Source organism: Eschrichtius robustus, chromosome 11, assembly GCF_028021215.1.
Source record: "Eschrichtius robustus isolate mEscRob2 chromosome 11, mEscRob2.pri, whole genome shotgun sequence".
Classification (NCBI taxonomy): Eukaryota; Metazoa; Chordata; class Mammalia; order Artiodactyla; family Eschrichtiidae; genus Eschrichtius; species Eschrichtius robustus.
In genome coordinates this window covers 21414992-21441104 of record NC_090834.1, presented here as the reverse complement: position 1 = coordinate 21441104, position 26113 = coordinate 21414992, and the positions used below count along the sequence as shown (strand labels likewise).

Genomic DNA, 26113 nt, shown 5'->3' with positions numbered 1-26113 from the left:
TCATCTTCAATATGGAAATAAGAGAATATTTTCCTTCCTATTATTGTAGTCTAATTAAATTTCATATTGTATTTAAGAATCTATAATTCCATGTGCTGACTCATGGGCATCTAGAACTTTTTCTTTTATATTGAAGGCTCATAACGAGTGATTTATGCCTATTTTGTCACTCTTATAGCTACCGAACTTTTAATCTCTGATCTCTTTCCCACTACACCAAGATCACTTTGAACCTAAACCTAGTGGTCAGGATGCAATATACCCAGAAAACTAAATCCCTTGTTACAGATAAACTCCCTTGTTACAGATAATTTAATCAGGTCTATCAAGTTGTGTGCCAAATAGAAATCCCAGAGGCCCTTCTAGGGAGCAATGAAGGGAATTTTTAAGTGGGAAACACAGCCCCCACTTATACCCTCCAATTCAAACGATACTATGTTTTTGTTTGTTTTAAATACTGGGCTTCCTTTTAAGATTTGCAGGATTGTACCGCTTCAAAGGAAAATAAAAGTCTGAAAATTACTGATTTAGGACAATGAAAATTTCAACACCAAAATTACAGTGGAAGTCTTAACATGAAAGTTCATTATTACCCTCCAGTTGGTACAGACACAAGAGCAGTGTGGCCAAGAGAATTTTGAGAATGGGAAAGGATAAGGAAAAAGGAAAGTAGAAAGATGTCCTCACCTTATAAGGTCCACAATTTGAAGCCAAAATCAATAATAGGAAGCACATCTAGCTAATCTAGATCCAAGTGGGTCATTAGTCTAAAGATGCTGAACAGAACATACCTGTTAAGTAGATGTAATAATGTCTTCAATATTAAGACAGGTAGAAAACGTAAAACTCGAATCACTTTTTTCCTATTATAATTGGGTGACTTTTCCCATTTCTTACAATCACTAGTTAGGTGACTTATAATTAACTTTATTCATTATGTAATAGGATTATTAATGTTGTTATTTCCTAGGTTAGGGTTTAAATAAGCATATTTGAGATAACAGGAAAGTTTACTGACCATTGGTCTATGAAAATTCATGAATGATGACAGGTTGAAGTATATACTTAGGGTTATAAAGAGAAGCAGTAGAACAGAACTAACATCTGTCTGTGTCAGACTCCACACTGATATAATCAAACAACAGAAAAAACTAGTTCTGATTCTCTGATTCCTTTCATATTACGTAAGGATTTTCTTTAAAACAATAAGAGAAATGGGACCCTGCCAACTAACCTGTAAGTAGTACCTATGACGCTGACACTCATCTAGAGGGAAATCAAGCTGTCTTTTAATTGATGTTAAGCCCCCACTAAGTTGGAACTTAAAAAACATTTCACTGAGAGGTTACCCAATAGAAGTATAATGTGAACCACAAATATAATTTAAAATGACCTAGAATAGCACATTTTAAAAAGTAAAAAGTAGGTGAAATTAATTTTAGTAATATATTTCATTTAACTCAATGTATCAAAAATGATCATTTTTACACATATTCAGCATAAAAGTTGTTATATTTCACATATTTTTGTACTAAGTTTTCAAAATCTGGTATGTATATTACATTTACAGAATACCTTAATTTGGATTAGACACATTTGAAAATCTCAACAGCCACATGTGGCCAGTGGTCACCGTACTGGACCATGCAGATCTACTGCACATAATTTTGATACATTTTTGTTGAGAGCCAAAACCAAATTTGAATGAACCCTGGCAAGCTGTAGTCTCACACCTGTAATCTAAACCAAAAACTTGGACTAGGTGTCCTGGAGGATTTTATTAACTGTGAGACAGGGCTGTACTAAAATGGTAAACAGGCAACAGGACAGCAAACGCATCAAACAATTGAAGGCAAGTTTTGGAGCCCAGGCAAGATGGTCTTCAGTATTCTAATTCACACTGAAAAGAGTTCTCAAGTCCATACAACTTCACAAACCAGATTAGATACATAAAAGCCTTTGTACCTTCAAAAAGATTAATCGAGATAAATAAATCTTATTTATACAGACTGCTAGGGCTTCCCTGGTGGCGCAGTGGTTGAGAATCTGCCTGCCAATGCAGGGGACACGGGTTCGAGCCCTGGTCTGGGAAGATCCCACATGCCGTGGAGCAACTGGGCCCGAGAGCCACAACTACTGAGCCTGCGCGTCTGGAGCCTGTGCTCCGCAACAAGAGAGGCCACGATAGTGAGAGACCCGCGCACCGCGATGAAGAGTGGCCCCCGCTTGCCGCAACTAGAGAAAGCCCTCGCACAGAAACAAAGACCCAAAACAGCCAAAAATAAAATAAATAAATAAATAAATAAATAAATAAATAAATAAAAATTAAATCCTATTTATACAGACTGCTGAATTCTGCTCATATTTTATAAATATATAGGCTTAGCCCACAATTCTTGATATAAAGAAAAGTTGTTACAACTTGCGCATTTTCCTGTTCATGTTCTGACACTATAATCTGACTATATCTGATTTCTGTTCAAACTTTAAGAAAATGACTTCAGTGATTTACCTGGAGTGCTTTTCTACACCCCAGTTAAGATTCAGATTTATACAACACCAGCTGGTTTCTAACACGAGTCTTTTTGAGGGGTAGATGGTTGCTTTATTTATGTACTCTCTGCCATTAGACTGGTATACAAAAGCAATATTCTTCTTTTCCCAGGAGTTGTCCACAATTTAACTTTTGCATATATTTTCAAATATAAGTAGGTCTCCTTGTCTGCAGTCTTAGTGCTCAAATCCTTCTCTAAATTCCTCTACAGAGTGAACTTCCTTAAAGGTAAATGTGATACGCCACTCTTCCCTTGCTTAAATTCTTTTCATGGTTCCCCATCATTAACACAGAGGCAATACAAGCATGGATCCTATTGGTCAAAAGTGGTCCACCTAAGATTTTTAGCAAACAAAATATCTATCTTAATACTCTGCCCAAACATGCAGCAATAAGGCCTACCCACCAGTTAGGAGATTTTATCTAAAACCAAAAGCCTGGATTCACCGACCAAGAGAGAGGACTTGCAATGACAGGGGAGTCAGGGTGGGGAGGATCTCAATAGTTTGTTCATATCAAAAAGAGAAGGCTGGTGTGCCTAGCTTCCATCCCACGGAACTGGAGAATTTGTGCTACACATGGTGTAGAGGTAGTGATGAGGCTCTGGGTTTTCTCTTGTTCACCACTCTTATTTCACATATTTGGTAGAAGCTGAAGTAGAAATATGGAGATGTAATTTTAATGAAGTCAGGTGACTATGTCATGGAAGCATACTGAAGAAATCAAGGACTTCTAGGAATCCAAGAGCACCAACATCCAACTTACACTCCCATCCCTGACGGCTCACAAGATGGTACTTTGTTAATGGCAGAACAAGTCATCTGAACCTAAAACCATGGGTAAATTAAAACACTGGACTCTCTTAAGGAAAAATGAATTTAAACTATTGGATACATGTGGATAGAGAATCATTCTATACTCCATTGCTAAACTACCTCAGGTTTAAGAGAATCAGATTTTGAAGAATTGTAAAGCTACTTGGAGGAAATAAAAATCACAATATCATGAGAATTTCATTTCAGAAATATGATAAATATTACTTATGCTTTGTTTCTGTTTCTATATCTGGAGTATACATTTCACGGTATACTTATATTATGAAGTATCTGCCCTACTATGGAAAGAAGCCTATTTGCTGAATGACCAATTTGCTAAATTACTGAGAGGCTTTTTTTGTTTTTGCTTTTTTAAGCATTAAAATTAACTGTAGCCTTTTGTCAGTACTTGTTAGTTAGTCCAGTTCCACTAAATATAAATTTATTCTGTTTCATATTTCAAAAACCAAGTACTTTTGTGCAAAAGTGTAGGGCTTTATCTAAACTTATTAGTTTGCTGTTTTCTATTTTTGAATACTTATGTCCTCTTTGCTCCTATACCTCACATTGAAATAGCTATCACAAATTATGCTAGACTACGGCCTAGGTATTTGTCAATTTTGAATGAATTGTGTATTCACCAACTTACCCAGAACTTCTATCAATGTGGCACATTTTTAAGAGATATTAATAAGCTGAAAGTAGAAGCATGCTTCCTGCAAAGCAACACAGGATTCCTGCAATTTGGGGACCTATGCTGTATATTATGGTTATATGGCTTGTCCCTGGGCAATTTGGGCGTCACCCAGATCTAAGAGCCCAAGTCTTCTTTATGAAACCATAGAAATCATTGAAAACAATTGATGATATAAACATAAAGAATTAAAATATACCTATAGATCATAGGATGGACTGCTAAACTGCCGTTTGTTAAGTGTTGAATAAAAAAACTGAAAAACGGGGACTTCCTTGGTGGCGCAGTGGTTAAGAATCTGCCTGCCAATGCAGGGGACACAGGTTCGATCCCTGGTCTGGAAAGATCCCATGTGCCGTGGATCAACTAAGCCCATGCACCACAGCTACTGAGCCTGTGCTCTAGAGCCCGCGAGCCACAACTACGGAAGCCCGCACGCCTAGAGCCCATGCCCTGCAACAAGGAAAGCCACCACAGTGAGAAGCCCGTGTACTGCAACGAAGAGCAGCCCCCGCTCACCGCAACTAGCAGCAACGAAGACCCAACACAGCCAAAAATAAAAATAAATTTATTAAAAAAAAATCTGAAAAACTAAGTTTTCATTACATTAGTTATTATGTTCTGGATTAAAATATAGAATCTAGCTCTTTAATGTAATAATAACTGTAATTTACTGAGCACCTACTACATGCCAGGCACTTGGTATTAATTATCTTTAATTCTAATAACAAGCCTGCAAGATGAGTTCCTCTTTTTACAGTCCTGAAAACTGAGATTGGAGAGTTTAAACAAGTTACTCAGAATCACAAAGGTAGTGTGTAGAAAATTAATTGTTTTTTAAAGTCCATTTTGGTAATTTTAATAAAATGCCTTTCTTTCCTACTTTTAATTTACATCTAAAGAATCATTTATATCAGTTCCACTGCTAGCATTTAAATGAAACTAAAATATATTCATCTTATATGTGGAATATATCTGCCTGAGAAATCAGAAAGGAAATAAAACAGTACTCTATTCTTAACTCATCCTCACATTTACCTATTATAATTTATTATGATGTATATAAATTTATTATATAATAGGTTTGCTAAAGTAACATGAGTAGGACATTAACTTAAAAAGTAAAAGCATGTTTGTTATATTTTATGCAACAGGAAATGGGTAAAATCTCTCTGCATTTTTGTTAAATTAAGATTTTGAATCTGAAGTAGATATGCATTTCTAAATGACTTTTATTACTTTATGTAGATCTCATAAGTGGCAGCATGTAAAAGTTTACTATACATTTCCATGAGTTCTGGCACTTTCAAAGTTATGGACGTGGTATGACATTTCATTGTGACTGACAGTATAATGCTGCTATAATAAAATTTCCTGTCAACTTGTTCTCTCCTGCAATGCCTGAAGCATCTCAGGTTACATGTCAGATTAAAACATATGAAGTGCATTGTCCTGTCTTTATAGCAAAAGAAACAGAATGGGGCCAAAATAGCGTGGGGGTGGAAGTGTTTTCTAATTACATATAGTAGATTGTTTGAAATGCCTTAATTATGCCATTTATTTTTGTATCTCATCATGTGGGATAAGTAAAGTTTAGAGTTTTATGCAAATTTTCAGTTATCCAAGTACTTTTCAGTTGCCACTGGGAACTAGGTTTCAGTCATGTGAGTTGCTCCAACTGTGACATCATTTATCTAAATGATATCCATTAAAAAAATTCACTTCTATGGGCTCTAAGTTTTATAAGTCTGATGCTGTTTTTCCCCTCCAAGGTGTTCTTCTGACTACCCCAAAGTGTATTTACCTCCAATGCCAGATTCTCTATTTGTATTTTGATTGTCTCCTCCTTCAGAGAACTTTGCTTCAAAAATTAAACTCTCATATTATTGCTGTTGTGGAGACTTTTCCCCCATCCCCTCAGCTTATATAGTTCTGTTCTATATAAAACTAAAAATCCTTTCTCAACTCTTACTCCTCTTTCTTCCCTTCCTCTGTCAACTTTCGAGAATAACAGTCTAGCTCTATTCCTTCATTTCTTGACATCTTGTAACTGGGTTTCTATCTTTAACACCATATGGCATTCTTGAAGACAATGATTTCCTGGCTGTCATGTCCCTGGATCTTTTTTCAATTCTACCCACAGGATACTCTCTCCTTAAAGCCTCCGCTTCCTTGAGTTGATGGCATTTGTATGTCTCTTGGTTTTACTAGCACTAAACTTTTTTCTAAGACTGGTATTTTTCACACTACTCTTTCCCTGGATCATCAGTTTCTTCTACCTCCTGACCTATTGATATCCACACTTGCCATGTTGAATGGTTCTTAACACTGGCTATGCATCAGAAATACCTTGGCACCTTAAAAATACTATACAGTTATTTGGGCTCTACTATACCCCATTGAATCAGATTCTCCAAGAGTTGAGCCCTTTAAGAACCTCTCTGGTGCTTTTGGTATATGGCTATGGTTGTAGGTGTTTCTCCAGGACCTATTACCTTCCTTCATTACTCTCTTGCTTGGTAATTCCATGGTGTTTTGGCTTTACTCATTATCACTCTGCTAAGGTAACTGTTCACTAGTTCTGGATTATTACAAGAAAAAACAATCATTTCATAGCTAAATTTGGGAAAGATTAGACAACAGAGAGGTTATTTTACTGAAGGACTTCTCAAGGTTGTATGTACACTTCATACCTCTGTGACACTTAAGGCCCTTTTTACTCCCTTAGAAAGGGTTGTTTGCTTTCAAATTTATCTCCTATCTCCTGTAGTCCAGTTTAAATATCATGGCCAGATTATCAATTTAAGGCACAGCTCTACTCTTGACATTACCCTCCTCAAAAATCTTCAGTTACCTTTGGATTGGAGCCAAGTTTAAATTCTCTAGCTTGGCACTGAAGGCCTTGGAAGATCTGGCTTGAACATTTTCAGTTTGTTTTTACCTTTCATTATGATGAAAAGTGTATAGACTCTGAAGTCAGACATATTTGGGTTTGAATTATGTTTTACCTTGGACAAGTAATTTAAATACTGCAAATCTCATTTGCTTATAAATGAAAGAAAGATAACCTTTCCATCAGGTGGAAGCAGTATTATTTCGAGGATTACAAGTTGGTCCTTCTCATACTCTATGCAGAAATGCTGCTATCACCTAAAAAACAGTGGTTCTCAAATTTTAGTAGGCATCATTATTAGTGGGGGTATTTGTTACAAAAGGAGATGGCTGGGCTACACCTTGATCTAGACTTGGTAGGTCTGTGTGTGGACTTGGTAGGTTTCTAGAACTATGCTGTCTAATATGTAGCCACAAGCTACATGTGGCTATTAAGCACTTGTAGTATGGCTAGTCTGAATTGCGATGTGCTATAAGTGTAAGATATCTGATTTTAAGACTTAATATGAAAGAAATAATGCAAAAATATCTCATTAACAATTTTCTTATTGAACACACATCGAAATAATATCTTGGCTATATTAACCTAAATAAAATATATTATTCATATTATCACTTGTTTCTTTTAATTTTTTAATGTAGGTACCAGAAAATTTTAAATGATGTATGTGCGTCACATTACATTTCCATTGAACAGCACTGCTCTAGAATGTACACTAGTTAGAACAAGTTCCCCAGATGATTCTTTGATAGCTATCCTCAGGTCACCTTGAGAAACAATATATGAAATGTTAAGCTTTCTGAAAGAAGAACTGATGCCTTTCCATATCTTTATATTCCCACAGTATTCTGAACATTGTGGGCAGTTAACTATATACTAATTGAATTTAGATGCACTTTACGTTTTTAGCCATCAAAATCCATAAAAAAATTTCTCTGGAAGCTTTGCTTTTGTTTTTTTCCCCCAGTTTCTAAAAAATTATTTTTGAATTACATTTCTTAAATGGAACAAAAAACCCTCTGAAATTATGGCTTTGATTTGTTCCTGAAATCAATAAAAATAATTTTCTCAAAGAACTGGGATTTTATCTTATGGTTATTTGACTTTGTATAGAAATAGGCCATTTATCTCTCTAGGTTCCAAAGTTATTCAATATGATCATACTCAAGCTCTTCAATTAAAACTAATGTTTAACACTATACTGGGAATATATGCTAATTTTTATACCATAGTAATTTACCAGATGAGGGGGGAAGAAAAAAGACATAACTAGGGAAAAGGAGGTCTTTTATTTAGGGACAAATGAGGTAAGAGTGGTTGACGGCTCTGGAAGTAGAGAGAGAACTAAGAGAGACACAATTAGAAATATGGGAGCTAATGTTGGGATGCAGAACAACCTTGACGTTAATGACTGTTAGAAAAGAAACAGTCACAGAATTAGAAATATGTTTTAAAGATTGTTTGGTAATAACGAGTGAAGATTTCCCCACTTACCTCATCGCCACATTGCTGCCATCGATAACTATTGGTCTCAGATTTTCCCCATCGTCTGTTACAATCTCTTGCATCGGAGATTCAGACCGCTGAGATTCCAGGGAAGACGTTTCCCTCATTATACTGTTAATTGTACTAACTGTTTGTTCGGCCTCACTTTTATTTCCAAGTTTGACAAGTTCTCCCAAAATATCATTGATTAAAGCATCGGTACCAAGTTTGTTTAGCACAAGCTGAACCTGTTCTTCAGAATAACCTAACTTCAGTGCAAACTCCAGTTTTGTTTGGTACTCTCGGACCACATCCGGGGGTTTCCTCACTTCCTTGGTTGGCTGAGACTCTTCAGGTTTAAAGTCTTGCAAAATTTCACTGCGTTTGAGTACGTGAGTCTCTAAACACGGAGACCTACATAGTTGTCTGTGAGTCTTGGTTAATAAGCATGGCTCTACTGAAATGCTACTCAATTGTTCTGACTCATTATCAGAATTTGTGCTTTCTTCAGAGTCACCAGAGCTCGCATTCTCTTCAGACACCTCCTTTTCTTCCTTCCCGGAATTAACTTTATCCATTGTTGGTTTTTCTACCATTGACCAAGGTACAGATGTACTTAAATGTGGGTCAGTGCTCTCCACATAAAGGTGGCCTAGGTCATGCCCCAGATGATCCTTCAAGCCCATGAAGCTGTTATGTGTACTTGACTCCACTTTGCTGTTTTTTCTGTATTCTCGAATGCAAAGCACCCCGCATTCCTAGAGGAAAATGTAAAATATTTAGAATTTCATATCTACTGAATGATATTTCAGTATCATTTCTATTTCAATAAAGAAGTTGGGAGAGAATTACCAAACTATTGAATATCAACTTTGTTTTGTCTACATCCTCTCATCCCTTATAACACCCTTCCAAGATAGTATCATGTCCTGTTTTTCAGATGACGAAGTTTGGAATTAGAAAAATTAAGTATTCCCTCCAAGGCAACAAAGTAAATAAGTAGTGGAACTGGATTTTTTACCCAGTTTTGTCTGACTCCGAAACCCATGCTTTCCCCACTATATCATGATGCTTCTCAATCCTGATGGAAGAGATTTTCCCACAGTTAGAAAGGCCTATGTTTCGATAGTGACACACAGAATATTATAAAAAAAGCCTGTTTTAGATGTGCTATGACAGGTTATGTACATTTTTTCTAAAATAATTCACAAAAATTTGCAAAAATTCTTTTAAAGAGAAAGCCATGTGAAAAGGAAAACATTACCTTATTATAATTTAAAAGTTATTGTTAATTTGGATCAAGCGTAACAACAATCTAAAGACTTTCAAAAACGATTTAGAGTACTACTGTGATGAAAGAGCACGCATTCTACAACAGCCAACAAGGAATGAAATAACTACAAAGTGACTTATATTCCACTTAAGAGATGAACAGTTTTGCCCTAATAATCTTTATTTTGTAAATCCTGAACACAGTAACAGAATACAACACTGTGCTACCCTTATTAAGTACCAGGGACTACAGTCTATTTCATTCCAGGGGAAAAAGCTCTTATTCTATGCACATTTATAGAAAGCATAGGAATGAAATATTCCTATAATTATATTTGCTGCTAAATAAAATTAGCAGCAAATAATTAAGTACACTGAATAAATGTTATCTTAATTTCTTGAATTTTATGGCAGAAAATACTTCTGTATTATATTAGATAATTAGCTAATTATTATCTGCATTTGGTTAAAAAGTCATCTTTTATTCTACTTTCCCCCTACAGGAATGCTTTTACTGTTTAAAATGCTTTGGCTGTTTTACTGTTTTCCTATAAGTCTACTGGGAATAATTGTTATTTCTCTACCAGGACCAGGTTAGCAAAATAAAATTATTTTCTCTTGTGCTTCATTGTAAGGACTATATGCACATCAGTAGTTTACTTATTAAGGCAATTCCAGTGCTCTACCCATGGATAACATAAGTAAGCCAGTGGTAGCTGAATATGAGACTGTCATAGAACACCTATTTAAATAACCTAAAAAAGAAAATTGGAAAAACATTTTATTCTACAGCTCCTCAACATCTTATTTACACTAGAAAGGAGCTATTATATAAATGTTAAGAGAAAATGCTAAGTGATTTTCTAAGAAGTTTCACATTTGAATGCATTAGAGTGAACTTATTAGAGAGTGCAGTATTTCTATACAATGAAATAAATTGTATTAACTATGGTAAATGATAGAGAAGAGACCATGGAATCTTTAGCTTGAAAACAGTACACTTAAAATTCCTTCAGTGTAGAACTCCTACACACTTCTACAGGAGTTTCTTCAGTTTTATCCCTTGAGAAGACAGATAAATTTAACATCATTGTTCTACTAATATAGCATTCATTAGTTTTAAAGAAACATCACACTCTCCTGGCTCCTGACTGCACAACTGATAAAAAGAAATTTTCCTTGGGAGACCTCTATATCCATCTGCTCCATTATGAAGCTGTAACCATTTCAGTTTTTTTCTATTAACATGGATATGCATGAGCCCAATTATTAGAATTAAAGGAAGCAATTTTGAAAGCAAATCTTAATACTCAGTGATTTATTAACTACTGTAATATACTGACACCATAATGCAAGCAACAAATCACAACAGCACACTAATAAAGGGATACAGTTAAAAAGAAAAATCTGCACTGTGGCCTTGGTAGAGCTCCCACCAAAAGTATCTTAAACAAGGAAAACCTATTGGAAGCTGGGCTGCCTGGCAACCAGAGCTGGTTGCTAAGCGGTACTCTTTTAACGTGCCATCATGAATGCTAGCACAGTAAAAGAATAATTTGGTATGAACAAAAGCCTATAAAAGAGACTGGGACTTAAGTGCGCCTGGTTTACCCTCTGAGAACAATGCAGCTGCCAAGCCAATCTGGAAGCTCCGACATCATTGTTCTGTAAACCCCACAATCTGCTCTGACTGCAGGAAGTGTATTTAACGGGCAACATTTTTGATCTCCCCTGAAAAGTTTGGATTTTGCATAAGTGCTGTTGTGAGATAATTTTTCAAGATAATGACTCACTGACCAAATCCCTGAACTGAACTAAGAAATATTATTTTAATATTGAGCTGTAGTGTTTTTCTTTTGGACTGTTTTAAACAAGATTAATACTTTATGAAAAACAGAGCCGGTGGGGAACATTAGAATGAAATGTTATGTTTAAAGAATAGTGAATTCATAATTTTCACATTTTTCAAAGAAGCAAAACCAGATATTATAAAGCTTTTAAACTGAAAATTATCCACCCTAAAAACGTATTGGGTTGGTCAAAAAGTTCGTTCAGTTAGTGAATACGCTGTTCAATAAAGTTCTTCACGAACATGAGAAATGTCTGCTATTTTTACCTAAAACTGAACAAACTTTTTGGCCAACCCAACATTTAAATCTTTCGGTATCACTTTCAGTCTAATATTAAAAAAGTGTTGGTGACACTATGTAAATCTGCTTTGCTATGTAATTTTATTATATGGCTATAATGATTAAATAGGGAGAAAAATGGGATTATCCATTGTTTGCTTTTTATAATATTAAACTAGATAAAAGTCATTTGTATTCAAATGTATTTAGTGAATACCACACACCTTGAACTTGTGATAATTCATATAATTTATATATACTATTTAAATATAATGTTTCCAAGTGAGCTAACATGATTTTTAATATTAGGTGTAAGTGTAAGCTTGATTTACACTACTTTAAAAAATGTACACCTAATTTTGTTAGGCAAAATAACTTTTCTTTCAAAATATTTTGGTTGAACTTTTTTTTCACACTGACAGGCCTCTCTTCATCTTCCAGATTTCACTGGATAACTTTCTTTGAGGTAGCCAATGTCATCTTGTACTAAACAAGCAGTTAAATAATTTTTAGTTCCTATAAACCAACAGATTATAAGGACAAATAAGTTCAATTACCAGGCCTATAAGCTGCATATATTTTCTCCATTACATAATATAAATTTGAAATAACTTATTTTTATTGACTCAAATGGTAAAGATTTGGTTTTTAAAACTTTAATCTCTAAAATGCTTCCTTATTCACTTGTAATTAGTAAAAGATCACCCCTCACATATATACAATGGAATATTACTCAGCCATAAAAAGAAACAAAACTGAGTTATTTGTAGTGAGGTGGATGGACCTAGAGTCTGTCATACAGAGTGAAGTAAGTCAGAAAGAGAAAAACAAATACTGTATGCTAACACATATATATGGTATCTAAAAAAAAAAAAAAAAAAAAAAAAATTGATCATGAAGAACCTAGGGGCAGGACGGGGATAAAGACTCAGACCTACCAGAGAATGGACTTGAGGACACCAGGAGGGGTAAGGGTAAGCTGGGACAAAGTGAGAGAGTGGCATGGACATATTTACACTACCAAATGTAAAACCGATAGCTAATGGGAAGCAGCCGCATAGCAGAGGGAGATCAGCTCCATGCTTTGTGACCACCTAGAGGGGTGGGATAGGGAGGGTGGGAGGGAGGGAGATGCGAGAGGGAAGAGATATGGGGATATATGTGTATGTATAGCTGATTCACTTTGTTATAAAGCAGAAACTAACACACCATTGTAAAGCAATTATACTCCAATAAAGATGTTAAAAAAAAAGATTTCCCTGAATTAATATGGCACTAAAAAAAAAAAAATTGTCAATATTTTGAAATCATTCCACAAAAAGTTAAATTTAAAAGCTGACAAAAGTCTTAAGATATAAAAGCTGACAAAAATATCTTCATAGGCTGCAGTACTCCGTAATGTAATGTGTAAAACTTAACAAGGAATTATTATATCTTAGAACAAAGAATGGTATGTGATCTTTATTTTTGTTCAGTGCCTTAAAAATGATCAACATAAAAAAAATGATCAATATTACTTTGAAAATGATTAGCAAAGACTACAATAACAACACAAAATTTACTATTACATGCAAGGGAGAAAACACTTTTCTCCTTAAATTTTTAAATTAGACTTTTAAGTTTTGCTTAAATTTTTAAATTAGACTTTTAAGTTTTGCCATTTACTGAAATGCAAACGTATATAAATAATCTTTAAATTAATCAACTATTAACAAGAGTAATTTTCCTCATTTCATGAAGCAGCCTAGACAAAGTTTCACACACAAAGTAGGTCAATGTTTATATTCCCATAGTTATCAAAAAACTCCAAGAATACGGCTTAACTTTTAGGTTATCAGAGACCTATTATAATTGGCCTTTGCACTATATTCATGAACACAAAAGGTACTGAGCAAACATATATTGGTCTGAAAACAGATTTCTGCACTTAAAGAGCTTTAGATTTCCTCCAAATATTGTACTAGAAACTAAAACAATTTTTCTTGTTGAAGGCCTAATAAGTTAAAAATCACATAATACTATATGTTGAAAAAGAACTAAAATGTCATGCTATAGATGCCATTTATAGATGATAAAGTGTAACCAATTATTTTAATTGCCAAAAGGAAGCTTTATACTAGCTGAAAGCAGATTTTATGATATAAAGGCTATTTACTAGAAATTTGTTGCATACACAAACATTCCGCCATTTAGTGAGATTTTCTGAAAGTTCTCATTAGATAACTTAGATAATCCTTCATCTCAAATCCAGTAAAAATTTTTTTTATATTCTAAAAAGCATCATATTAATCAAGAATATTAGACCATAAGCTTGTTAAATCAATTTGTTTGTTTGTAACATCAAGTTAACAATGCCATAAAGTGGGTTCTGATTGTTATCCAAATGTAATAATAGTATGAGAACAATGAAAATAAAATAATGAATATGTAATAAATACCTACTGCTGTAGTCTCTGTGTATTTAATTACCACTGTACTTTAGTGAGTGCTGTTGTCTGCATCCCTCTAGCTAACAAAAGAAGGATGTCCCTTTGAACAGATTGGTTAATGCTCTGGGGCAACAGATGTCTACTGGAACTGCAGGAGACCAGCAACTGGTGGCCTGCCCATCTTCTGAAAACTTTCAATAGACTTATGCATATGTTCACACAATAGGGCATGTGGTAGAAATGAAAACCTCTTTTTAACCCTTTATGCTCTTTCTTTTCCTCCCAACTGATAGATGAAAGTCTTTGTCTCCTCCCTTCCCCATTACAGATCTCTTGAAAGCAACGGTTCTTCAAGTGACATCTTCAATCTAATATCTGAAACTAATGCAAGCAAAAAAAAAAAAAAAAAAAAGGTGGGAGAGAAGAAATTGGAAACTATACATGAGTACTGAAACTGCTGACAATGCAATTGAATACTTAATCATCATAATTGAAACAAGCTGAAACATCTAATAGCAATCCATCTCCCCAAGCTAGATTTTTAAGACAATGGAAAAATCTATTAAACCTTACTATCATTTTACAGCACCTAGGTCTGACAGTGACACCTTAAGAAACCTAAGAATGTGACAAGAAGATAAAATCGGAATTCATTGTTTATCAAAATATCAGAACACGCTATAACTTATCTTTAAGTACAAACGATTACATGACATGCCTAATGCCTTGTGAATGTTTATGAAACTGTAATTATTTATATAACTCCAGAATATAAAAATGTAACACATCTGCTTCACAGACATATTTTACAGAGAGAATTTAATTTTCTGGTATTTCGGCACTATGTAATAACTTGTAGGCTTTCATTTGAGGTGCATTCTATCCTTAACAGAGTTCAAGTTAATATCCTGAATACTTAGCAAAGTTTAACTTCCAAAGCATTAAGTCGCACATATACTCACGTTCGCGGGAAAATACAAAGACATTGGTTTCTGTAGCAGCTTCAGCAGTAACTCCTTAACACACTTTTAGCTGCAGACTTCCAGGCAAGCAAGAAGAACAATGAATGGGTGAACAGATGGAATGGCAATGTCTTTGCTTAACCTATTACCGAGTGGAATAACAACCAATCATAGGCCAGAAAGCTCACAATTAGTCGGCCAGGCAGATGCAAGCCAACCTCAGCACCCTGCGTCAGGTTCGCAGGTTTCTAAGATAAGCAAGTTGATGTCATTCTCGGGTCTGCCCCGGGCAGCATGTGCATTAACGAGGGGTGTGCGGCAACAATAGGCCATACAAAGCTGTAGCAGGCAGCTGCTCTTTGAGAGCAGAGCCATTAGGGAGCGGGCTGCCAACAAGGAACACCTGGCTTGGGCAGACCAGCTTTTCCTCCTCGGTTTTAAACAAAACAAAGAAACCAATTATATTTTAAAGTAGTAAAAGTTGCATGTTTCCAAAAAGTCAAGGCTATCCTCTAGTCTATTAGCTTTTTGTTTCTGAGAAACAAAGAAAACGAGGTGTGTCAAAGTAGCAATTAACTACCGCAGCAATCCCTTTTCTTTAACAAATGATCTACTGGCGAAATGAGACAGAGATTATAGCAAAGCTACTTCCCTGGAAATACTGGGAAATATAAAATATTTGTAAGTATTGGTTCATTTGTGGCAAGAGAATAAAACAAACAAAAAAAGAGATGATGAAAATAAGATTGCAAAAGAAAAAGGTTTAAGAGCGTACAAACAGAACTGATTTTTTAAAGTTCATAAGATAAAACAAGTTTGGCCAACTTTGTGCCAAATGAGTCATCTAAACTTAATATTTAGACAAAACGACTTAACTTCAACCTAAAATCACCAGAACGACCCACTTTATTTATGTCAAATAACTGTAAAATTATTTTATTATGGATACTAGTTAATCATGTAATTAAATAAAAGCAAAATCGTTCATTATGTTTTAACATACAGCATGATGTTATTTGTTATATTTGTATTTCACAAAATTTGTAAGATGTAATACTCAAATTTCAGTTCAGGAACAGGTTAACTTTACAAAGAAGAAACATTGTAATATTTTTAAAGGATATGAGTATACAAAAATCAGCTCTGTCAGTGGGGAAGCTTGTCACCCCTGATTTATTTCAAAGTTCCAGACTACAGTATTTATAATATTATGGACTACTTGCTTTTGAGAGCTGCATAAATTGTATCTTGAGTGACCTCTGATTATGGAAATTCAATCAAAATTTAAACACCATCAGGTGTTGTGAGACTATTTCCTTACTAAAGAAAAAGGCAATCTGAAGTGGTTCTACTACCTACTTATGTGATGTAGAACACACACACACACACACACACACACACACACACACAGGTCTCCCCTTTTCATTCCAGTGCAAATTAAAAGAGTGAAGGAAAAAGCTCCTCTTAAAATACAATTTTCTGAGATAGGCTGATTTATGTAGAGCCTGGGCTTTCCCATTATATAATCAAGTACCCTAAAGGTATAAAATTTGGTTAAAGCACCCCAAACAATCTCAAACAATCTCAATCAGTCTCTTTTCTCACACACAAAAACAGAGGCTACTTGCATGTAGGACCATGTGACAATACTTGGAAAAAAAGTTAATATTGGTTGGGACTCTTGGGCATGTCCTTATTGTGCCCAGTCAAATGTAAATGAGAGGTACTCTATTTACAAAATAAGAGAGAAATCTACTCTGAATGGTTAAAATTTTTCAGTTACCTCACCGAAAACATTCCTTATGCCTACTAAAAGCCTAAAAATTATTGCTGTTTCCAGAAAGAAAACTAAAATACAAAGTATGGTATTTGTAGATCACCATTTGTCTATAGATATTTTTCCTCAAAAAGAGCTTAATATTCCATGAAAGTATGTTATTCCAAAAACGTTAGAAAATTTAAAAATCTGTGAAAGTATTTTTAAACTAAATGTAATTATTAGATTCTGAATGCCAAACTAATTTCTAAAGGAAGAACTATTCTTTTTCTGTCAAGGGTTACGGTAATGTTTTTGCAATAGTTATACCCATAGCCTAATTCCATAAGCCCACAAAAGATCAAGATAAAGCATTTCTAATATTATAGTTTATTGCAAAGTATAATGTGAATTACATAGAGTTCAAATTTTATGTCTTGAGTAAGCATATGAACATCACAGAAATCAAGTTAGAATTTTTCTTTTTTTTTGTTGGTGTGGTAGTAATATATTTTTTTTTAATTTCATGAGTAAAAAGGTATCATCAACTCTGAAAAAAGTAAGAAAGATAAATCAAGGCCACTAGTATGCTTAGTAAATGTACTTCTAGTAAAACTGAGTTTGATTAAATAAGATTAAGATGAAAAATATGACATATATTCATGCAAAGTAGTTACAACTAAAACCTAATAAAACTTAAGCTATGTACTGACTAGAGATAGCGAGGTCAATATTTATGAATTTACATTAAAATCTTTTCCTTTTTGTATATAAAAAAGACACTCTTTAGTATGAATAGACAGTCCCTCTTTCCCTTGGGCTTTCTTTCTTCTTTTTACCCCTTTGCTACTATAGTTACTACTTTATAGCTTTAATTCAGGAGGAGGAGGAATCTTCTCACTAATTCCTGCCACTGTGAACACAAAGAATGAGAGAAAACTACCCAAGAGCTCAGCAGGAAGCCTGATCCCTAGCACTGGATTAAGCTTTTTTGCAAACAGCAAATAAAGGCAGTGATCTGAAAAAGCTAATCAGATCCTGCTGTGGTATTTAGACTATCTTGGTTGCTAGTATTGGATAACGTTAAGCACATTAAAACATCTGTAGGTGAAAAGAGGCCCTTGCCTGCCTTTCTTAGTCACATGGCCCTGGTCCACTTCCCACTGCAGAGAAAATGCAAACAGCTGTACTGGGCTGTCTGGGTCACTGCAATAAATGACTGAGCACGGGGCGCAGTTATGACAGTGTGGTTTTAGTGATAACACTAAAATCTGTCAATGTCAAGGGCTTTTCTAACGTTTGAAAATTCAACTGTTTGCTGAGGTATGAATGTGAAACACGTGGGTTTTGATGTTAGTGTTGGAATCAATTCTCTTTGTCAGCAGTGATCCAAGCCGCCTTCCTGGTACCTTTCTCCTAATATGGATTCGTTCTCCTTCAATTTACAATTCCTTTCATCCTAAAACACCTCCATAGAAGTAAGATTATTAAATCAAATTTTCCCAATTGTCACCAGAAGATTGAAAGGTTAAAGTTTTAACCAAAAGCTCTCATTATTTTTGATTAAAAAAAAAAAAAAAAACCCAACCAACCAAAAACCTAATTTATACACATGGTGTAAAAGAAAGGAGCAAAATCAATCAGGCACTAACTCTAACCTCTGAAAGTTATTATATCTAGTAAATCAGATGGGCATGAGAGCTTTAATATATTTCATTTCCTTAGGCTTAGATTACTTTCATTTCTTAAGTTATCTCCTTCCTCGAATACCCCCTAAGTACATCCCTGCCAAAGTAATTTTCAATGACACCACGCTTAGGTTTAAAAAAAATCTCAGCAGATCACATCTCTGGTCCTCTGCTCTGTTTTCAAGATTCTTACAACCGGGGCTCCTGTAGCCCTGTATTCTTATTTCCCACTTCAATTAAGGTGAAGGAATAGCAAAAGTGAAGTCACAGATGCTGAAACAACCATCCCTTCACCCAAGTGTTCTCTTGCACAGCCTCACCTACCCAGATCACATCTGTTGTTCTAAGCCCAGCTCAAGGTTTATTTTTCCATAAAAATCTTCTTGGACCAGTCTGGTTTTTATTGAATTTCTATAACATTAATAGTCTGTACTGCACAATATAACACTTATTTATGAACCAGGCTGTAAGCTTCTTGAGGGCAGATCCATTTAATCTTTGATAATACACACAGCAAAAAAAACCCTATATGGTACCCAGCAGTGTGTTGCTATCTAGAAGACATCTGAGTGAAAAACAGGACCAGTAAAAAACAGGCTCCAGCAAATTTGAATGCAGGCATTCATATGAACAAAATGCTCCCTGCTAGTTTTTATTTCTCTTTGTGACAGGGTGAGCTTATCAAAGAGCCCGCAGTGATTTGCAATGTTCCTGTAGCCCTGGCTCTGCCACTGGGGCTGCTTTCAACATTCAGGGCAGCTGTGAAATTGAGTGAGCTCAAGCCTGGCAGGGATGAGAGGTCTTTTCCTGCAGTCTCCTTCTCTGGCTTCAATTTCCTAACTAGAGTGGCATCCCTTGGAGTAACGCTCTGGCCTCTTCCGCCTCACTTGAGGATGACTTATCTGAGGGGTAGGTCTGGGAAGAGGAGTTGTGTAAGCAAAGTGCAGCCCCTTCCTCTGCACATTTCTCTTGGGATTTGCCCAGGTGCAGACAGCACACAGTTGCTTTGCTCTCCAGCACTGCCTGAGGTTGGATGACTACATCTTTCTAATTTGGGGGTTCAATGTTGCTAAGTCCTTTATGCTGTGCTCTTAAGTCATGTTCTGCAATAGCTCCATCAAAAAAAGAGCTGCTATTTTGATGTCCATCTACTTGGCTCCTTTGTTTATTTCTCAATTGGTTCAGAACTAAGGCAGGAAAAAGACCCCCTCAAACAATATTCAATAATAATAAGTTTTGTTATAAAGAACTATTAAGGAAAAAAAAGGTGATGAAAAGACTTACATAAATTAACTCAACAGACCATTTTAAAAATACGTATGAAGGGATAAAGTTAAAAAAAAAAAAGAAACAATTCTGTGACAAAGAAAGAAGATAATGCTTCTTCAAGTTAAAATTCTTAGGGTTTGATTATAAAAATATTTCAGTGCCATATCACTAAGAGCAGATATCTTTCAATTCTCTCCAGGGTTCAGAGACAAATAGGAAATCCACAAAAACAGTATTTCTTCTCAGTGGTCTAAAAACAAAGAAACATTTCTGTAGTCACTTTAAGTGACAATATAACCCATATCATTATTTGGGTTATATTTTCAAATATTTCCCAATGATTAGCTTCCCATTTAGTTTTTTTTTTTTTTTTTTTTTTTGGCAGCTTGCGGGATTTAAGTTCCCTGACCAGGGATCAATGGGGTCATACAGCAGTGAAAGCGCCAAGTCCTAACCAGTGGACTGCCAGGAAATTTCCCCCATTTAGTATTTTTAAAAATTCAAATAAACAAGCAAGTCTTTTAAAACGATGATCTTCAATTCCTATAAAACTTGTAAATACTCAAGGAATGAGAAATTTTAGAAAAGCTCGGAGAATACAAATGACGTCCAAAATGCTGATGTACTAGGTTGCTAAAGCCGCTAATGTGTGGCGGAGCAGGATAGAGAAAATCCGTGAGGAAAAAAGGACATAGATGATCTTAAAAGAAGTATAAAGCACATGATATCATCCACGTTAACAAAACACAGTTATATTAAGTACAACTGAAACTGAGGAAAAGCTGACCAAAACTGTGTAATTTTATATAAAATATATGTAAGACACATTCTCTGCATTATAACACAGCTGGATGGTAGTTAAATGGCACTTTGTCTCTGACAATAATAAGATTTACCACATCATTCTCCAAGCCTAGTCAGAACTCAACCCATCTCTCCTTTTGATGCCACAGCACTGCACCTCTCACTCCTGACAGCACCCCTCACTTCCCACCTGCACGTGCTCATGTGTGCACATCATCTCATCTCAGGCTGAGTGTACCAGCTGAGGACGGTGCATGTCTTATTCTTCTTCGGGTATTAAATAACCCTATTTAGCAAACTAACTCAAAACTTCTTGACCAAAAGTTTAAGTGAAATTGACAGATTCAGGCTATAAAGAATAATTGTATCAGACAGAATTAAAAGAGGACTCTATTATTAGAGGTCTCTGTTCTTGCTAATGGTCTAGAAGACAGTGTAATGGTACATTAAATGTAAAGGAACTCAGGAAAAAATATATAAAATATGGTATACAGCAAAGTATGACCCAATAAAAGTTCTTTGTTAATTATAAGTTTGATCTAAGTATAAATTCTTGCTAATAATCAAGACAGATAATAGTTCCTTACATACCAACTGCTATAAGATGAGAAAATGAAATGCTTGAGTTAGTCCTTCCAATGGTCCTCATTCTACTGATTTTAGACAATTGTCCCAGTGTGCAAAAACTGAAAAACTTTGAGAGGCTAACAAAATGAATGGTTGTGTTAGAAAATGCTCAGTCAAATTAGCACAGAAGTTCACAACACACTTTGTCTTTACAGAGTTCTATTCATATCGGAGGATGATATAGTAATTTAGACATTAAATTTAGAATTCTGAGCATTTAGGACAAGATTCCTTCTAAATGCAAATCATCATATACTATAAGTTAAATCTAGACTATGAATCATTCTAAACAGCTGCCAAAACAATTCAACTATAAACTCTTAACAGGCCAGAGATTCTTGTGTTTTGTTTTCTGCTGTATCTCCAGCAACTAGCAGAGTGCTTGGCAAACAGCAGGTGCTTAATAAATATGTGCTAAATGATAGCATTCCAGTAACTGGGCCAAAATCTCTTTTCCAGATTTATTTGTTCTTCATGTCCCTTCACATAACCTACACTCCAGCCAAACACGAGGATTTAAAGCAGTGGTTCTCTTAATTTGGTTGCACACTGGAATCCTCTGGGGAGGTTTAAAATATACTGGTGTAAGAGTTTCATCCCTGGAGATGTTTATTTATTTATTTATTTTTTGGTCTGGGTGATTCTAATGTATAGCCAAGTTTAAGATTCTTTCTTCTAAAATACCTTTCTCCATAGTTTCACAGGTTAAAATCTTATCTATTAGTATTGAAGATTCAACTAAAACCCCAACTCTGCCATGAAACCTTTCCCGGAACACTGTTAAACTTATCTTTGGATTATCTGAGTTTTGCACAGGGCCTGGCATAAGGTTAGGACTTGATAAATGTCTGAGTGGTAAATAACTCTGGGAGCATGGCACATAGCAGGAACGCAGTAAATATCTATTGAAAAACTGATGTATAGTTGGTCCTCGTTATCTGTGGAGTCTGTACTTGCAAATTTGCCTACTCACTAAAATTTATTTGTAACCCCAATAAATCCTCGCGGTGCTTTACAGTCGCCCCACGGCCACGTGCATGTGCAGAGAGGCGGAACATTTGAGTTGCCAGACAGGCATTCCAGTGGAGGCCGAACAAAGCCCTCATGCTGAAACAAGTGTCCTAAAAAGGGCTTGTTAGTGCTATGATTTTTGCATTTTTGTGCTTTCTGTTGATGAATTTGCTGTTTAAATGGCCCCCAAGTCTAGTGTTGAAGTGCTATCTAAGTGCAAGAAGTCTGTGATGTGCCTTGTGGAGAAATATGCGTGTTAGGTAAGCTTTGTTCAGGCACAAGTTACAGTGCTGTTGGCTGTGAGTTCAGTGTTAATGGATCAACAGTACATATTTAATAAAGTGTCTCTAAACAGTACTGCATGTACAACAAGGTTAGGTATTGATTGGTCCATGAAAATGTTCTGACCAGAGGCTTGCAGGAACCTAATCCCGTATTTCCTCTAGAAGCAATGGTTCAGTATTTGCAGTGACTTCATAGAACATAACTACAGTTGCCCCTTGAACAACAGTGGGTTTGAACTGCAGAGGTCCAGTTATATGTGGATTTTTTTCAACAGATACATAAGGACTATGTGATTCTTGGTTGGTGATCTGGGGATGCAGAACCCTGGATAAGAAGGGCCGACTGTGAAGTTACACTCGGATTTCTGACTGCACAGAGGGTCGGTGCCCCTAATGCCTGTGATGTTCAAGGGTAAACTGTTCAAGAAAAACAAGATTGACTGTAATTTCATCCTCTCTTCAGAACTCTTAGTGATCTTACCTGTAATTTTTAATGCCAGTTTCATTCAGCAAACGGGCACCTCCTAGGTGCCAGGTGCTGGGGATACAGCAAGAACAAAGCCAGTCTCTTATCTCACCAAACTCACAGAGGGAGAGAATGTAAACAGTAAATACACGTCAGGTGATGGTAAATGCTATAGAGAAACTTTTAATCAGGGGAGGCCTTTATGATAGGGTGGTATTTGTGCAGATACCTAAATGAAGCGAAAGGAATGTGTAACAGGTGGAGGGAGGGTTGAGTACAAAGCCCTGAGATGAGAGCTTTCACAGGACAGCAAGGCGGCCAGTATGGCCGGCGGCAAGTGAGCAAGGGGAGGAGTCAGCAAATGAGGTCAGAAAGGTCAAGGTCAAGACAAGCCATGTCATGCAGAGCTTTGAAGGGCAACGCACCTCAAAACTTTACACAGCGTGAGAATCATAGAGAATCTTTTTTCATGTATATGCTTCCAGCTACTTAAGAATTAGTTTGACAAGTTTTAACGGAAAAGCTGCTGTTGGGAGTTCGATGGAGATTGTGTTGTAGTAATACTTGCTTAAAAAGCACTACTGATTTACTATATTGTTTAATCAAGAATAATTGATTGAAATTTCCTCTTTCAATACAGTTCCTAGATTTCTTTCTAGGGGGCTTATAAATTTCTTTTTAAACTTGTCTTAAAATATTTTGCTTTTGTTCTTGCTGTGAATGGAGGTTTTTCTCTTCCCTTATATTTTCTAACTAGTTATTGTTGGTGTCTAAAAAATAATTATTTTTATTCTTGTACATAAAACTTTAGTGAACTAGGTATCTCAGTGAACTCAATGTTTCTATTAGTGTTTCACTGAGGCTCTTGGGTTTTCCAGGCATATATAATAATGTAAAATCATCAGATTGCCTCTTCCTTACCAATTTTTACATCTCTTGCTTCATACTTTTGTCTAATTACATTGTAATGTTAACAGTAGTTATTTTGTGTCATTCCTGATATTAATGGGAATGTGTCTAGTGTTTTATTATTAAGCGTTATATTGATGGCTGGTTAGGTTGTACACACATACATATAAAACATACACAGCTATCACATTGGGCAAATTTACCTCCTCACGCCTCATCTGTTAAAAAAAAAAAAAAATATATATATATATATATATATATATATATACACACACATACACACACACACACACACACACATATAAATAGTTGTTTTGAAATTTAATGAGCTAATACATGTAAAACACTTGACATCTGGAACAGTGCCAGGCACACAGTACGCACTCAGTAAGTGTTAGCTGTATGTAATTATATGTTTATATACAACTATACATTTACACACCACACAATATGTAGCCTTTAAAAAGTCACTTATAGAAATATGTTTTTCTCCTACATGAAAGATTTAAGAAAAAAATTAAAAATGTATATTGCATTAAAATGATATATTAAGATGATCATAAAATTTCTTCTTTGAGTTACTAATATTGTGAACTATATTAACAGATTTACTAATATAGATACATGATTACATTTTGGAGGATTATACTGTATATGCTGGTATTTCCCTAGGAATTTTTACATCAATAATCATAAGACTGGCTTGTCATTTTCTTTATTTGCTTTGCCACATTTGGGTACCACTGTTTTGCTGATGTTAGAAAAGGGATATGGTATTCCATCCAAACTTTTTCTCAATGACAAACCAATTGCCCCACGTACCAAAGGGAATTAGACTAGACTGGGCCATGTGTTCCTATACAGGCAGCACTATTTCTAATATCTGATTTACCGGTATTCTGAAACGTGTACCTGACCCCTTACTGTAAGTTCTAGGGTAGAGTTTACTCCAGCATGGGGTCCAAAGAAAAGAGGATGAGCAAGAGAGAGATCTTATAATTTATGGATATAATACACCCTCTCCCAAAAAGTATCCAAATATCCTGGACAAATTACACAACTGCTGTGTCTCAGTTTCTTCAACCATAAAATGGGGATAATAACAACACCAACAGCACACAGTTGTAATATATATAATAACTTAGAACAGTGTTTGGCACATAGTAAATATTAAGTATTATCTTAAAAGTTTATACTAAAGTGAAATTTCAGTACAAAAAAATAGAAAACCTGATTTTCATTATGTTATGTTCTCATTAATATAATTCTAAAGTTCTGTCTTTGTTCGTGATCTCAGAACATGAATTTTGTTAAATTAATAAAATAATTTAGAACAATGTTTCTCAGAGGGAAAGGGGAATGACATTTAGTTTGGAAAAGCCAAACATACCTATCCTTTTTTGTAAGAAAAACTACTCAAGATTTAAGTGTCATGGAATACTTTGGCTAATAAGGATAATTAGAAGACAATAGTATCAATAACTATGAGTATCTTTGTATGCTGACACATCATAACTAGACTTATCCTGGTGATTGTTTTGAGAAGTGTAGAAATATCAAATCACAATGTTGTGTAACAGGAACTAACATTGTGTTATAGGTCAATTATACTTCATAAACAAACAAACAAACAAACAAAAAATAGAAAGAGATCAGATTTGTGGTTACTAGAAGCAGGGGGTGGGGGGAGGGGGAATTGGATGAAGGTGGTCAAAAGGCACAGACTCCCAGTTATAAGAGAAATAAGTACTAGGGATGTAATATGTACAACATGATACAGATAATGAACACTGCTGTACATTATGTGTGAAAGTTGTTAAGAGAGTAAATCCTAAGAGTTCTCATCACAAGGAAAGATTTTTTTTTTCTATTTTTTAAATTTTGTATCTATATGAGATAATGGATGTTCACTAAACTTACTGTGATAAGCATTTCTTGATGTATGTAAGTCAAATCTCTATGCTGTGCACCTTAAATATATACAATGCTGTATGTCAATTATATCTTGATAAAACTGGAGGAAAAATATATTCAAAAAAGAAGATAATGGTAGAACGCTTAGTAAG

General features: G+C 35.2%; 1 protein-coding gene across 2 annotated transcripts in view; it reads right to left on the bottom strand.

Moving 5' to 3' along the window:
• The window catches only part of ZC3H12C (zinc finger CCCH-type containing 12C), a 69098-nt gene that overhangs the window by 26703 nt on the left and 16282 nt on the right, over positions 1–26113 (bottom strand). For both annotated transcript variants that reach the window (XM_068555838.1, XM_068555839.1), the window contains exon 2: positions 8451–9199. In XM_068555838.1, coding sequence (XP_068411939.1) covers positions 8451–9199 — 749 coding nt within the window. The remainder of the gene's footprint in view (positions 1–8450; positions 9200–26113) is intronic.